This window comes from Taudactylus pleione, unplaced genomic scaffold, assembly GCF_031769625.1.
Source record: "Taudactylus pleione unplaced genomic scaffold, aTauple2 ptg000327l, whole genome shotgun sequence".
NCBI lineage: Eukaryota > Metazoa > Chordata > Amphibia > Anura > Myobatrachidae > Taudactylus > Taudactylus pleione.
The window spans coordinates 103361-121258 of record NW_028284728.1 but is presented as its reverse complement, the minus strand read 5'-3'; the positions used below and the strand labels follow the sequence as shown (position 1 = coordinate 121258).

General features: G+C 44.6%; 1 protein-coding gene across 1 annotated transcript in view; it reads left to right on the top strand.

The window, feature by feature from the left end:
- LOC148509395 (prophenin-2-like) overlaps positions 1 to 4462 on the top strand; it is a 31347-nt gene extending 26885 nt beyond the window's left edge. Inside the window, exon 4 of the mRNA XM_088443118.1 lies at positions 4244 to 4462. Coding sequence (XP_088299244.1) covers positions 4244 to 4330 — 87 coding nt within the window. The 3' untranslated portion in view covers positions 4331 to 4462. The remainder of the gene's footprint in view (positions 1 to 4243) is intronic.
- The last annotated feature ends 13436 nt before the right edge of the window (positions 4463 to 17898 follow it).

The following is a 17898-nucleotide window of genomic DNA, read 5'->3' as shown; positions in this document are numbered from 1 at the left end:
AATTGCGCAGTGAAAACAAAGACTCTAGTACTTTGCCATTGTATGTGCATGTGCCATCTTCCTGAATATCACTGGGAAGATGGTGCCACAGAGGAGAGGGGACCCACTTGCCAGCACCAGGTACTGTAGGATGTGGAGGGGTGGGGGCCCTGCTCAGACGTGGGGCCTGCAGCACAGGGGCATTAATACACCACTGGGGGTAAGAATCACATTGAAAGTCCAACTTCCTCGCACATTAGAACCAGCACTTTTGTTAGGAATGGGATTGTAATGCCGGCGGCTGTTTAGCGACATCTGTCGGGTGACTGTAAGCCTGACAGATGGAAATCCTGACAGCATGTGGTAAGTACCCTAACCCTCCCCTTTCCCCCCTAACCCTCCTTTAGGGGTGCCTAACCCTAACCTCCCCCCTAGTGCCTAAACTTAACCTCCCCCAAGGGGTACCTAACCTCCTCTCCTCACACCCTAAAGCTAACCCTCTCGGGGGGGTGCCTAACCCTGACCTCCCTCCGGAGGTGCCTAACCCTAACCCCCCCTTCCCCCGGCCTAAACCTAGCCCTCCTTGGGGGGTGCCTAACCCTAAATCCCCCCAGGGTGCCCTAAACTTAACCCACCCCTCCCGCGGCTAACAGGTTTGGCTCAACTCGCTCGGGCCCACGTCATCCTGGATTCCTGCATCGCTATTATGACAGGCTTCGGTATCTCGATGCCTGTCATATAGCTCTAGCCAGCATTCTGCTATCGGGATTGTGACCGGCAGTCTTGCGGCCGCTGGTCACATAACTACATACCCTTGTGTTACATATACAGATGTGATCACATAACTAGATACCCTTGTGTTACATATACAGATGTGATCACATAACTACATACCCTATTGTTACATATACAGATGTGATCACATAACTACATACCCTTGTGTTACATATACAGATGTGGTCACATAACTACATACCTTTGTGTTACATATACAGATGTGATCACATAACTACATACCCTTTTGTTACATATACAGATGTGATCACATAACTACATACCCTTGTGTTACATATACAGATGTGATCACATAACTACATACCCTATTCTTACATATACAGATGTGGTCACATAACTACATACCCTATTGTTACATATACAGATGTGATCACATAACTACATACCCTTTAGTTACATATATAGATGTGATCACATAACTACATACCCTTTAGTTACATATACAGATGTGATCACATAACTACATACCCTTGTGTTACATATACAGATGTGATCACATAACTACATACCCTATTGTTACATATACAGATGTGATCACATAACTACATACCATTTTGTTACATATACAGATGTGATCACATAACTACATACCCTTGTGTTACATATACAGATGTGGTCACATAACTACATACCTTTGTGTTACATATACAGATGTGATCACATAACTACATACCCTTTTGTTACATATACAGATGTGATCACATAACTACATACCCTTGTGTTACATATACAGATGTGATCACATAACTACATACCCTATTCTTACATATACAGATGTGGTCACATAACTACATACCCTATTGTTACATATACAGATGTGATCACATAACTACATACCCTTTAGTTACATATACAGATGTGATCACATAACTACATACCCTTGTGTTACATATACAGATGTGATCACATAACTACATACCCTATTGTTACATATACAGATGTGATCACATAACTACATACCATTTTGTTACATATACAGATGTGATCACATAACTACATACCCTATTGTTACATATACAGATGTGATCACATAACTACATACCCTTTAGTTACATATACAGATGTGATCACATAACTACATACCCTTGTGTTACATATACAGATGTGATCACATAACTACATACCCTTGTGTTACATATACAGATGTGATCACATAACTACATACCCTATTGTTACATATACAGATGTGATCACATAACTACATACCATTTTGTTACATATACAGATGTGATCACATAACTACATACCCTATTGTTACATATACAGATGTGATCACATAACTACATACCCTATTGTTACATATACAGATGTGATCACATAACTACATACCCTATTGTTACATATACAGATGTGATCACATAACTACATACCCTTGTGTTACATATACAGATGTGATCACATAACTACATACCCTTGTGTTACATATACAGATGTGATCACATAACTACATACCCTTGTGTTACATATACAGATGTGATCACATAACTACATACCCTTGTGTTACATATACAGATGTGATCACATAACTACATACCCTTGTGTTACATATTCAGATGTGATCACATAACTACATACCCTTGTGTTACATATACAGATGTGATCACATAACTACATACCCTTGTGTTACATATTCAGATGTTATCACATAACTACATACCCTTGTGTTACATATACAGATGTGGTCACATAACTACATACCCTATTGTTACATATACAGATGTGGTCACATAACTACATACCCTATTGTTACATACACAGATGTGGTCACATAACTACATACCCTATTGTTACATATACAGATGTGGTCACATAACTACATACCCTTGTGTTACATATACAGATGTGGTCACATACACACTTGCACTAAATAGCCCCACTTGTTGCCACAAACTTTGTCTGACAGAGACTTTTTTTTTTAGTAAGTATGCATTTCATTATAGTACGTGGCCACTCCCCTGTGATTTACACCACGCCCCCTTATACATGCGCACAAGGAAAGAATGTCGGGACTGCTTTTTAGCCCCTGTCCGTCCTTGCCTGGAGCTGTAGATCCCATATGCTCCATTGTTTATCTGGCCCTGGATTCAAGCACTGACCTGGGTAAAAAGACAAAAGACCGAGGTCTGACATGAGTGACCTGCACCGTGCCTCGCACCTCCCATTGTTGTGCTTAATCTGCGACTTTATACTAAGATGTGCGCCTACCCCCGTGTTTTAGTTTTGAACCCGGATTAATCTTTGTATTTTGCTTTTGGATCTCTATTTAAAAATAAAGAATACAGCTAAAATGATGTCATTTTGACCTGTTAGCATGAATCCAAAACCTGAGTTTGGTTTTTAAATCCGAGTTCTGAACCACAGGAAAATCCGAACTGGAACTCTGTTCAACTCGTTACCCCAAAGTGATTCCGAACTCTGATTTGGTTAAACTTGGAACCCCTAAAATCGGTTGATATCGGTCTCTGAAAACCGGACCCGCGCATCTCTACTTTATACCAATTCCTTTGTGGCAATAATACTAATCCCAAATACTGTACGTAGGACACTATACACATATATGTGAGCTGCTATATTGTGAATAAGATGGAATAAGTATGACAGTACAGGAATTGCTCCCTTTGTCAGTGCGTTCTAGTCTCACCATATGGCGCTAACAGTACAGGTGTATGAGGTCACATCTGTAACCGTTACATTTATTCTCTATATATAGCACTTGGTGATGACCCTTTTATGCCTTTAGTGACCCATGAGGGGGAGGGACATTAGCACGGCCCTAACACCATCTAATACTACACATTCCCATATACATGTGCCCGGGACAGAGCTCATTATACAATAAGGTGACAATTACCCCTAATGTGCCCCCAACTAGCCTTTATTTTATCCTATTGTGTATAAGTCGCAGATGGAGGGGTCCTTTATCCTATATAATGATCCCACATAACTGATTTGTATGCAGCAGGTACATTTATGCCCACAGTCAACACACAGAACATCCTGACCGCCCGGCTCCGTCCCTCAGAGGTGTCTGTAAATGTGGCTATAGGGACCATGATAATAACATTTCATTGTTTAGACCAGTGTTGACTCACCTTGACACTCCAGCTGTTATGGAACTACATAACCCAGCATGCACTGCTACAGTTTTGCTATTAGGGCATGCTAAAACTGTGGCAGGGCATGCTGGGATATATAGTTCCACAACTGCTGGAGTGTCAAGGTTAGCCAACACTGGTTTAGACTAATAATTTTGATAAAAGAATGAAGAATGTGAAACTCCTTCCAGTGTGTATAAACTACAAGTAATGTCTGACTGTAAGGGATATATTTTCCACTTACACATTTTTCATTGTTCTTTCGTAACATCTAATCGGGAATGTAAATTTACCTTATACATCTCTATTTGTTGTACATCAGGGCGATACTGCAGCTATAATGCACATTATAATCTCTTTATTCTCTGTTTCAGCCTTCGATACTCCCTGGAAGATTCAGCGTTTTCCATTCCCTGGAGTCGCCATCTCTTAAATCGAAATCACGGCAGTCCTCAGTGTGAAATGCCATCAGTATCATACATTCCCCTGAGGCTTATAATGAGCGCCCCCTTGTGGTGTATAATGATATATATATAGCAATGAGCTTTACAAAACAAATACTGTTAAAAGAAAAAGTACTAAATGATAGATAAACCAATGAAATTAAATCTCTTGTGTATTTGTTATGGGATTTGCCGTCTGATCACTGAGGAGTGAGATCCTTTATTGCCCATCAGTGGAATTTCTTCTATTTCAAAGATATTACTTCGCACCAATGAGGGGAACATTTAGGGTTGATTTACCTAAGGGTGAATTGCGGGTGATGCCCATGATGTGCCATTGCCACGGCATAGAAACACCAATAACTGCACCCTAAATTTGGCCATAAATCTCAGATTTTAGTTTGCAGACCTATAGGGGTTTATAATTTAGTTTGCAATTTAGACATAGGCTTTTTTTTACAATGGCTTAAGTGTGTGAGTCCCACACTCCACACCCTGACCCAGAGTATAACACCTGGTCAAACTGCAGGGAGGAGTGGCCAGCCATTATAGGAGCATCACACTGTAGTATATAAAGAGGAAGTGTACCTTTCATATAAGGCCATATTATTACTATTAGAGATGAGCGGGTCCGGTTCTCAGAGAACCAGACCCGCCACAACTTCACGATCTGAGCTCGGATCCAAATCCAGCTCGGGTTTTCCCACCTAAATTGGATTCTAAAACAAGGCAAAATGTCATCCTCCCGCTGTTATGGAATCTATAAATGTCCCCGGTTATCGGTGCCATTTTGCTCTGGCTGTAGAGAGTGAAGTGAACAGATGTGCTGTGTCCGGACAGGGATGATGTGCCCATATAGGGGTGCTCTGTCCATCCTGAGGCTGCTCTGTCCATTGTGGCTGCAATATCCATCCAGAGTCTGGTCTGTCTGTCCAGGGGCTGCTCTATCTGTCCAGGGTGCTCTGTTGTCCATTAGGGGCTGCTGTGTCCATCCAGGTGTGCTCTGTTGTCCATCCAGGGGCTGCTGTGTCCACCCAGGGGCTGCTGTGTCTGTCCAGGGGTGCTCTGTTGTCCATCCAGGGGCTGCTGTGTTTGTGTTTTGTTGTCCATCCCGGGCAGCTGTGCCCATCAAGGGACTGCTGTGTCCATCCAGGGCTGCTGTGTCCATCCAGAAGTGCTCTGTTGTCCATACAGGGGCTGCTGTGTCCATCCAAGAGTGCTATGTTGTCCATACAGGGGCTGCTGTGTCCATCCAGGAGTCCTCTATCCATCCATCCAGGGGCTGCTGTGTCCACCAGGGGTGCTCTGTCAGTCTAGGGGTGCATTCATAATATTCATACACATATTGTGACACTGTAAGTGATAGCACAGTGTAATAGTCATAAAAAAATATTGTGACACTGTAATTGATAGTGCAGTGTAATATTCATAAAAAATATTGTGAGACTGTAAGTGGAACCGCAGTGTAATATTATTCATACAAGTATTGTGACACTGTTGGTCAGTAATACCACAGTGGTATATTCATAAAAATTATTGTGATGCTGTAAGTCATTGTTACTGCAGTGTAATATTTAAAATTGGTACAAATTGACATGTGTGCTGTACCCCACTTCGTTCATGTTTGTTGATATGGAGAATGATAAGTTGAGTGGAGAGCAGGAACCACATACTAGTGCTGGAGCTGCTGCCAGTGCCACCAGTCATGATGATACTATTTTGTTTACGTCATCTACTAAAGCCGATGCCCAAAGGCATACAGGGCTTAAGTCAAGGCATCTAAAATCATAGAACCAATCTTTTACAGTGGTAAAGAAATAAAAAATTAAAGGAAAAGTTAGCTGCAGAAAGACATACAATTGGCAATATGCCTTTCACCACACAAAGTGGCAAGGAAAGGCTAAGGCCTAGGCCTTTATTTATAACTGTTGGTCCTGCCTCTTATGATGATGTAAGCCCTGCTCCCTGTAGACTTTTCAAAAAAATAAAAATTGTTACGGCACAGGAACACAAAAATGTCACAAATCCCCGAGGAGAGTCTAAGTGTGCCAGCGGGTGCCATGTGTGAGCCTGACCTTTCCAAAACTGTACTCAGAGGAGCCTCCTTCCTCCACTTGGGCATTCTCTGCAAATGTGTGGATAAACAGCACAAGTGAACATGCTAACATAGAATCGAGGATTCTTCTGTGGAAGTGCACCCGGATGGGGAGGATATTTGTGTAGTTGATGCTACTACGGATGTTGATGATAAGGATGTTGTTGATGAGGATGTTGTTTTTATAAATCAGTCATCAGTGGAAACAGTTGTTGCCTATGATAAGGAAAATCCCATTGTCATGTCTGGGCATAAGACAAAATAATCTTCTTTGAATTATTTCTACTCAAATTTGGACAACAATTCTCTAGCCATCTGTACTTATTGTAGAGGCAGAGTAAGTAGAGGTAGGGACCTTAACCATCTAGGAACCTCTTCCCTGTAACATCATCAAAAGTGTTTGCAAAATTCAGAAACTTTTGCTAAAAAAGTAAAAACAAGCAGTCCAGCGTCAGCTAGCTCCTTTCTCTCTGCTAGATCCAGGCACCTGCCATCTTCACCAGCAACACCTTAATCAACAATATCCTAAATCATTATTGGAAGTAGTCCTGCATCCAATTTGGTAAGGCTAACTCAATCCTCCCCTATCCTGGATTCCTTAGAAGAATCCTTGAGCACTATGCCTGCTGCTGCTGGGAGTGGATCTTCATCCCAGAAGTTGACCAGAAAGACTACTAGTAGTAGTTTTAAAAAAAAAATGACTGTTAAACAATCCTTTGCAAGGGGGACCAAGTATGACAGCAGTCACCCAGTTGCACAGCGGATCACTGACACCATAACATCTATGCTAATATTAGCTTTGCATCCGATATCAGCAATTATTGCAGTGCATTTTAGACAGTTAATTGAGGTCCTGTGTAGCTGCTACCAAATCCCATCTAGATTCAACTTTACTAGCAAAGCAATTCCCAGCCTGTGCAGGGACATTAACATTTTTTTAATTAGTATCCTCCAAAATGCCGTTGTACCCACTGTCCACTTAAAACCAGATATGTGGACAATTGGAACAGGACAAGCACAAAATTACAGAACTGTAACAGCCCACTAGGTGGGTGTATTGTCTTCAGTGGCACCAACAGCAGCATCTAAGAAACAGCAGCTCATGCAGAGGCAGACTACTCTGTGTATCACCGGTTTCACTAAGAGGCATACCACTGACAACCTCTTAGAAAAACTCAGGGAAGTCATTGCAAAATGTCTTACTCCGCTTGGACTCGGGATTTATGATTTCTGACAATACCACCAATATTGTGAGATCATTACAGCTGGGTGAATTCCCACAAATCTCATGTTTCGTTCACACCATCAACATGGTGGTGTAACATTTTTTTTTAAATGACAGGGCCATGCAGGAGATGCTCTCTGTGCCCTGCAAAAATTTCTGGACATTTTTGCCATTCTGCAGGTGCATGTTGAAGAAACTTCACCCTGTATATGCTTCAGCAGGTGAAGGAACAGCAAAAAGTCATCCAAAGCTACACAACATAGGAAGAGGAGGGGGAATGTACCTTACTCAAGATCAGTAGAAAATGTTTTCCGTGTTGTGCAGAAACCCTTCAAAGTAGTCACCTGTGAAGTGAGTTCAGACACTGCACAGCTTGGGTCAGGTAATTCCCCTAATTAGATTGTTGAAAGAGCAGCTTGAGAAACTGAACGAGGAGCTAAAACGTAGTGATTCCTGCAAAGTATGTCGGAGTTGTAGATCAAGTCCTTTATTTGCTGCTCCAAGATCCAAGGGTTGTCAGGCTCTTCCAATCGGATCAATACATTTTGGCGACCATGCTCGAGACAAGGTTTAAGGCATGCATTGTGTATTTCTTCCCAATGGACAGAGTTTTGAAAAGATGCAAAGACCTGTTGGTAAGCAAATTGTCAGCTCAAGCGGAACGTGGTGCAGCAATGGCTCCTCCAGTTTCTCCAGAAAGTGTGGCTGCCAGTAAAAACTCAACTTGCCCCCCCAAAAAAGACCCACTGGTGATGCAGATGAGTCAAGTTTTGACACCTGGTTGGGTCTAAAAGAATTTAATACCGTTAATGAGACCTCTACCATGACTCCATCTGATACGGTCATCATTCAAAGAATGGTTGAGGACTATTTTAATTATAGCATCCAAATAGGCATTTCAGCAATCTGTTTCACTACTGGCAGGAAAAAAAGGCAATTTGGAGGCCCTTGCACAAACTGGATTTGCTTTACTTGAGCTGCCCACCCTTCAGTGATTACTCAGAAAGAGTTTTATGCATAGCCGGAAACCTTGCCACCTTGCCACATTCCTCAAAATGTGGAAAAGCTGATGTTCATCAAAATGAACTACAAATTCCACAAGGAAGACCTTTACCACCAATTACATCCAAAAATTAAAGAGACACCTAAGGCTGTAATGGTGACTTCCTGTGGAGACAAATAAATATTGTGTTAAGATGATGGACACAGCACGAGGAATCTGATGATGATGGTGACAACATCTTGCCTCTGCACGGATAGATCATTGCCAGCAATGTTAGCTGCCAGTTGATATCTCTTTTTGTGGGGGCCCAAACAAACCAATCGCTTCAGCCACAATTGGCAGTCCCTGTCGCTGAAGTGATTGGTTTGTTAAACTGTGCATGTCCTGTTTAATATTTACAACATAAGGGTGGGTGGAAGGGCCCAAGGACAATTCCATCTTGCACCTCTTTTCTTTGCATTATGTGCTGTTTGGGACATTGCTGCCTGACATTTTTAATGTTATAGTTTATTAAACTGCCATCCTGTCTGCCTCTGCAGTGCAATTCTATTTCCTAGATGTGCCATGTTGGTAATGGAACTGCCACAGCCGTTAAAATCTTCGACATGCAGTTGCTGAATGCCGAAAATGTCCAGAAATGTTTATGGCCACAGACAGCATCTCCTGCATGCCCCTTTAATTTTAAAAAATATTCTGAACCACCATTTTGATTTTGTGGGCATGTTCTCTGCTCCTCCCTCATAAATTTGCTTTGGAATCAAAAAATTTAATTAAATTTACTACCAAACAACTCTTCCTTTGTCAGCCTTAAACTACATGCATACTCCATCCTCCTCAGGCCTCTTGATTAATGAAAACATTTGTTTCCTTATGTGCCATGTTGGAAGTAGAACTGCTATGTGTTTATGCCCCCCACTGCTGCAGCTTAGCTTAGTCAGCCAGCTAGCTTGGTGCAAATTTTGGGCCTAAACTTGATAAAAACAAGATTGTGAGCTGTGAGGTGGTCAAAATTGTCTGGAAACGAGTTATTGAGGTTAATAATACTGTAGGAACAAAAAAATCCAAAATTATGTGATTTTAGCAGTTTTTATCAATATTTGAAAAACAATACAGATCCAAAACACGAAGGAGATACAGAACCAAAACACGGGGGTCAGCACACATCCCTAATTAGTATATGTAAAGGAACCACAGAGATGTAATGTCTGTCAATCAATAAACAACCTTTATTAAAACTACAGAATTGCACCGGACCATTTTTGCTGGTTTTGGTTCTAATTCGTCATCCGGTTTTTGTTTTGTGAAAACTCTGTGACTGGTTTTGGTTTTGGATTTTTTCAACAATTAACTAAAAAGCTAAAATAACATAATTTGGGGCTTTTTTCTGTTCCTAGAGTATTATTAACCTCAATAACATTAATGTCCAGTCATTTCCACTCAATGGTGACACTTCACAGCTCACAATATTGTTCACCAATATAAGCCAAAGGCTGGCTGATTAAACTACAGATGGGTCCAGCTAGTTTATTGCTCATAGCGCGCCATTCAGGCCTCTGTGTTGTACCATGGAACGTTAAGTGATGGCTGGACTTTGGCATACCATGATATTCTTCAACAAAAGATATGCTACAGCATGTAATACACCGCTTAAACGCTAGGTGGCGAGTGCTCCACTGATGTCATTTGTAATGAATTCCATACTGATAAATTGGATAGATATCACATTCACTCAGTGTATTTGCATATTGCATGTTCGCACACCCAATCTTTTTAATATCACATAAGCTCTCATACAGTAGCTGTACAGTAGTGTAATTGCCATGTTCTTATGATGGTATAACCAATAGTATACATTAATGAGATGCACGCACAGCTTTCAAAGAGATGGGATGAATTTTTCTGTAATGGTGGGGTACTGTGTATATATGTACTAGTATACTATTTTGAAAGGAAGACATTTTTTATTATTAAAAACAGCAGCAGGTGGGTGGAGTGCACAAGGATGAGCCCACTATTGACATTATACACATTTCCTGCTGTAAGTCACAGATGTCACTCACATCACATACACAACAGGTGTGGTTCTTGACATGGTTGGTGTGCGGGTTAGTGGTTAGGTGATCGCTTTGCAACAGTGCTTGTCCTGGGTTTGAGATCTGGAAAAGAAAATGTTAAATCTTCACTACAGGATTTAGTGATATAGTGGTTTCATGACTTCAGAAACTGGTAGGGGTCTCTGAGAGAGCATGGCTGCCAGATCTGGGGGTTGCAATGGGATTTCTGGTGCATGCCCAGTGGAGCCGCTCCATATGCCAGTCGTGCTATGCCATGGCGTATGGAGGATCACAGCAGTACTCATGCCAAGTGGGTCAGGAGACACACACAGTGAGAGTGTGATCTCTGTATTAGAAACTGACTGTGCGGTTGAAGTTGCACACTTGCGGCACTGTCGGCACTGTCCCAGACTTAGACACTGTAGTGATTTCATGAGTTTAGAAACTAGTAGTGGGCTCTGTTTAAAAGTGAGGTCTCTGTATTAGAAACTGATTGAGCATTTTAAAATGCAAACTTGCGGCATTGTCAGCACTGTCGGAACTTTGTCAGCTGCCAGCTCTGGGTGGTTGCAATGGGATCTCTGGCACATGCCCAGTGGAGACACTCCATAGCCATGTAGCGCCCTGCTAGTTGTGCTATGCTAAGGTGTAAGGAGGCACATACAGCGGTAATGCGCACACTATGCCATGGCATATGGAGGATCATAGTACTGCGCATGCCCTGTGTATCAGGAGTCACACACAATGCATCCCAGAATTACAGTAAACATTATAGTGATTTCATGACTTTAGGAACTACTATAGTAGCGGGATGTTTGGAAGAGGGATCTCTGTATTACAAACTGACTGTGCATTTTAAAATGCACACTTGCGGGCACTGTTGGCGCTGTCCCAGACACTGTAGTTATTTCATGATTTTAGAAACTAGTAGCAGGTTCTGTTTGAAAGTGAGGTCTCTGTATTACAAACTGATTGTGCGTTTTAAAACGCACACTTCCGGCACTGTCCCAGACTTAAACACTATAGTGATTTCATGACTTCAGACACTGGTAGTGGGCTCTGTTTAAAAGAGAGGACACACACTTGCGGCACTATCAGCACATCGACGCTGTGGTGGCTGCCAGCTCTGGGACTTGCACATGGGATCTCCGGCGCATGCCCAGTGGGTCGGGAGTCACACACAGTGCATCAGGTCCCTTCCCCCAAAGCAAGCAAGAGTTCCTTGTGTCCTTATAGGAGTCCCCTTAAATTTAAAACCAACACAAGACCCAAACCAACCGGGGTGTAATGCCACAGCCAGGAGACCCTATCACTGGGGCTCCATGGCCAAAGCATTTGCACCCCAAGCCAGTCAGCCCAAGGCAGGGATCTCATGGGAGGTGGAGACCCCCACAAGAAAGGGTCCCCCCCTCTCCCAAAACCTCAGGCTTAGGCTGAAGCCTGGGGCTCTTCCCCGCACCCCTGGAGTGGTGGGTACAGGGGTAATAATGTTGTATATAGTTCAAAACTATTTTAATTACAGTGGAACTACAGGTGCCAGCATACCTGCCCTTTGGCACTTGTGCAACTGCAAGTTGATGTACTGTACTTTACCTCGGGTTTAGCCCCGTTGGAAGTTGGCCTGCGGGCCTCGTGACCCACTTGTGCCTCTTTGGACCTGGTGCCAAGGTCGCAAGTGAATTAGCTCTGTTTATAAAAAAAGATATGATGATTGAGTATACCCTTTACATTAAGCTTCTATCGTCAGATGATAGATGTGACCCATAAACTTAAACTAAACTTAACTAAAATAAACACAGGAGACTAAGTTACGCCATTTAAATTAATTGGTCAGCTTTATTTGGTTACAAGGTAGACATGGTGGCAGGAAAAAGAATGGCAACTAACCAGCGTCCACTTGTCTTAGGCCAGAAGTAAATCACAACTTGTGAGGGCCAACTATCCCAGACAAGGGTAGGGTGATCTTAAAAACTTGCAAGGGCCAACTATCCCTTTCAGAGCAAGTGATGCGGCCCCAACACCCATGCCAATGCACCATTCATCCTGCTCGGTCGAGAGGTGCCGCTGACCCCAATAGGGTGAAATCAGCCTATCGGTGCATTGAAGGGGTGCGCACCGCTATTACTGCTGCAAGATGGACACTTCAATATTGCCAGTCTTTCCCTGCCAATGAAATAAAGCTGACTCAAGACACAAGAGGGTAGGGAGGGTGGGAGATCAATTCAAAGAGGCAGATTTACCACAGTAGATTCTCTACACCCTCTCACTAACTCCGCCCCTAACCTAACATCCTATCACATCTGCCTACTACTGTCAACAAGCATTTTTAACTTTATTAACCCCTCTATCCCTGACTAGAAGTTTATGTGCCGTCGGCTCTATTCCTAACCTCCGTTATATTAAACTTCTATCGTCAGATGATAGATGTGACCCATAAACTTAAACTAAACTTAACTAAAATAAACACAGGAGACCAAATTATGCTGTTTAAATTAATTGGTCAGCTTTATTTGGTTACAAGGTAGACATGGTGGCAGGAGAAAGAACGGCAACTAACCAGCATCCACTTGTCTTAGGCCGGAAGTAAATCACAACTTGTGAGGGCCAACTATCCCAGACAAGGGTAGGGTGATCTTAAAAACTTGCAAGGGCCAACTATCCCTTTCAGAGCAAGTGATGTGGCCCCAACACCCATTCCAATGCACCATTCAATCTGCTCGGTCGAGAGGTGCCGCTGACCCCAATAGGGTGAAATCAGCCTATCAGTGCATTGAAGGGGTGCGCACCACTATTACTGCTGCAAGATGGACACTTCAATATTGCCGGTCTTTCCTGCCACAGCGGCTCTCAGGAGAGAAGTAGCCTGCCACCATGCTAACCAACCAAACCCTTAAAAACTGCAAAAATATCTTCTAGAAACAAAAAATTACCCTCCTCAGTAAGATGAACTCCATCCCTGCGGAAAAGGTGGGCATCCTGAATCCGAATTAAAGGATGGTGCACCACTAACCCTCCCAATTCCAGCACGTGCCTAGCCACCCATTTGTTAACCTTCCTCCTGGACCTGTCCAAAGCCACACTATTATAGCAATATCACCAGGAAAGCCTGGCGATGATAGGGGACCACACCAAAAGGCAGTTAGGCAATAACCGAACCACCTCTCTCAAGTCACGAACAATCGCATGGCGCAACTCTAAGGAAGTTTGCTGACCCAAATCATTGCCCCCAAGATGGATAATTAACACTAAAGGGGGACCAAATTGAGCTACTGACCTGTGCAAGTTGCTCAACAAAGCTTCCCAAAGCATGCCCCTCTGCCCCAACCACCTAACACTCTCCCAACATGGGAACACGGAGGCATCTTCAGCAAAGCGCGACTGCCCAGCCCAAAAAATAAAAGAGTGACCAATAAACCAAATGGGCCTAGCATCCTGGACACCTGCAAATATACAGAAATAAAATACATAAGTATATATGCAGCATGTAAATCACAAAGGAGGAGTGGGAGGGTGGGAGGGGGGGAGTAAGACTTGACCCAAGGTGAAAACCTACAAAAAACCTGCTGGATCTTTTTTATGCTTCTTTCATTCATATTAATATTATTTTAAGCTAATCGATCAATGTCCAAAGCAGGGCAAAAAACAGGGCAAAATCTCTCGGGACCCCCACCGGAAAGGCAGTGAGTTGGCCAAGGCACTCAAGTCCAAACGAATAAAGTATAACAATTTATGATTCCAGACGAACATAACTTCTGTAGGCATTGGACTTTCATCTTCCGAGAGCCTGGATCTCCTGTGAAGAAAGACCCGAGGAGGCCGCAAAAGTGGCGGCACCTATTCTAAAAGAATGGGTGCCGTAATCCGAAGGGGAAAACCGGAGGTGCCGTATGCAGCAATGGAAGACCGATCTAAATTGGAATTTAGTCAGAGCAGATCCATCCGCATGCATAAGCCAAGCCCCCGGCAGCATTGGCCTGCAAAGAGTATATTGGGAGGCCAAGTGAACCGGACAAATCCCGTCATCAGGACAGGACTTCAGGGACACTCAGCGACCTCTACCCATCTGATCGGTCTTGGAACGCCGAATACATCACAACAGCGTATCACGCAGCAAAATGTGACAACGAAGCAGAGGGGGCTGAGCATGGCGCGAAGACGCTACTAGCTCGCTGATGTGAAAAGCCCCATGAAAGGCCATCGCAAAAGCGAGGCGGAATAACAGAACCTCGAATTGCGAAGAACAAATGCCCGTCAAACTTTCACCTAGACGCACTAACAAATCAGGACCAATAGGACGACGCTGGTCATCCGTGGCAGGCCTGATGCGAGACCAACCCCTAAGGGCCCTCTGTATTAAAAAACCCTTAGTGATGTCTCTCTGCCCCGCTAGGTGCAAAAAGAATGAAATCCCAGCAAGCCTCTGGGCAACATAAGCCCGCGACCTGCTGGAATCGAACAAGAAACAAACAAAAGCAATCATATTAGTATAACGAGAGCTACCTGACGAACTCCGTCCTTGCAAAAATTTCTCCCACTGTTGCCAAGATGTTTGGTAGGCCGTCAACGTCCGTGGGGCCACGGACCTACGTGCGAGATCTTCCATTCTGGTTTGATGATCTGCCAACAATGAAATGGACAAAGCTCACCTTTTAATGCCGCATACGGGGCCAATTCGCGGAACCTCCGCCAATCCTGTCTGGAGAGCGCATCTGCAATGGAATTATCAGTACCCAGCACATGACGAGCTGTGAACTATATATATTAAACTGCAAAGTGCGCAGAACAAGCCAAGCAAGAAGCCGCAACACTGGTAGCGATGACGATCTTTGGTTATTGATCGCATGTACTACCCCCAGGTTATCGCACCAAAAAACTATGGAACGGTCGCGCAACCGCTGACACCATAGCTCTAATGCCACCACTATGGGAAACAGCTCCAGTAGGAGCAAGTTCTTGGTCAATCCTGCCTGCACCCATTCCGCCGGCCAAACTGATAAACACCAATCTCCTCCCAAAATAGATCCGAAACCAAAAAAGATCCGAAACCTGATGATCCAGCAGCATCCGTGAAGAGCTGCAGGCAAGCATTAGGCTGAGGATCCGCAGGCCAGACGCGCACTCCATTAGAATCGCCCAAAAATGTCTCCCAAACCGCCAGGTCCAGCTTTAGTTCAGACGACAGCCGCAGAAAATGGTGCGGTTGACGTAGCCCTACCAAGGCCCTCTGTAGCTTCCGCCAAAAAATCTTCCCCATCGGGATAACTCGACGCACGAAGTTAAACAGCCCGAGCAGAGATCGACCTTGACGAAGTGTTACCTTTCCTCCTGCCAACGCTAGGAGGATAGTATCCTGCAAACGACGAATCTTGTCCGGCGGCAGCCGGCAAAGACCCTCCAAGGTATCAATTTCAATACCCAAGAAAACCAGCTTAGTGGCTGGGCCCTCAGTTTTATCGTGCGCAATAGGTACTCCAAATTCCGAGAAGAGTGCTTGCACTGAAAAAAGGAGACGATTGCAGCATCGCGAACCGGCTGGACCCACGCACAAGAAGTCGTCCAAGTAATGGGCTATGCTCATCTCCCCAGACCCCACCGCGACACACCAATGGAGAAAGGAACTGAAACGCTCGAAGAACGCGCAGGAAATCGAACAACCCATCGGAAGACATTTGTCCAGGTAATAGACATCCGGCAACCGAAACCCCATGAAGCGAAATGATTCTGGATGCAGGGGCAACAATCTGAAGGCGGACTCAATGTCCACTTTTGCCATGAAAGAACCCGGACCCACTGCACGAACTAACGCAGATTCGAATGACTGGTACTGTACGCGGCAGACCTCTACATCTATGGCGTCGTTAACTGACATGCCTGATGGATGTGACAGGTGCTGAATTAAATGGTAACTCCCGGGGGCCTTCTTGGGGACGACACCCACAGGGGAAAGGACCAGATCGGGTATCGGAGGCTGCGGGAAAGGTCCAATCATGCGACCCAGCCCGACCTCCTTCATAACCTTGTCCTTGAGCACGTGAGGCAAATCACAGGCCGAGCGTAAATTCCTAGGGGACCCGGAACCGACAGGCCGTATTATTGGAAGCGAACACCCCTCTGCAAAACCCTTACTCAAAAAGGCGGCGGCGTCCCGCACAGGATACCAGTCTAACCATTTTGCCATGGCATCCAGACGGATGGGAGTTGTCGCTTTACTTCGAAGTCCCGGCCCCAGACCGTTTGGCAGAGGGTGCCGCAGCGGAGGCCTGAGCTCCTCCAGGACTATGGGAGCAGTCCTTACTGGGGTGTGTTGCGCCGCAGCGGAGGCACTGGTGTCGAAAGCGACACCTGTTACCGAGGGTACAATTCCCATTATTGTATGCGTAACACTTCCGCTTGTTTTGCCCTCCACTGGCTGTCCTTGGTGCCGAGGGGGACGAGGGTTGAACTGGCCACCCAGGGAACTGATCAGCAAGGACGCGTGTAGGCTGTGTCACCTCCATCCACACCTCAACATCTTTACAACCCGATCTTGCTTTCGACGAAACTCTTCGTCGTATTGACGCCACGCCGTACTGCGTGAGGCCTTGAATAGGCCATGTATCAGGTGTAAACATCGTATTACATTAAGGTACTCGGAAGGCCTGGTTTTAAGATAGCAAGTTGAGAACACGCAGAACCCAGATAGCCAATTCGTGTAAGACTTAAAGGCCTCCAGACCAATACCCCCTTTTGTCTTTGCGGTCGCAGCAGCTTTTTTCGCCGTAGCTGTAAGGGTGAACATATCTACGTAGCGCCCTTTTTTGATCCACTGCTTAACCCTGGTACGCATACCTTCGAGTGACCGCTGTATTAGCGCAGTGTACAACATCCTTCGGACCCGCTCCACGATCTACACTGGTACTACTGCCAGAGGACCGTTTGCTAGAATGCCTGTGACGACGTGAGCGACGTCTACGAGACCTCCTTGCCCTTTTACGCCTAGCCTTATGCGAACTATCGCTTGAAGAGGAGGAGGAAATGGAAGTAGACCCGCAGTCAGATGTACTGTCACACTCACCAGAAGCACTGGCAAGGGCATTGGTGACTCCAGTGCCTGCGCTAGCTGTGACTTCAGCCGTTGCACTTCTGGTCGGGGCTGCGACCACTGTTAACTCCTCCAGACTGTCGTCTGTAAAAGAAGAGACTGAGGCGGCATCGTGCGCATTTTCAGTG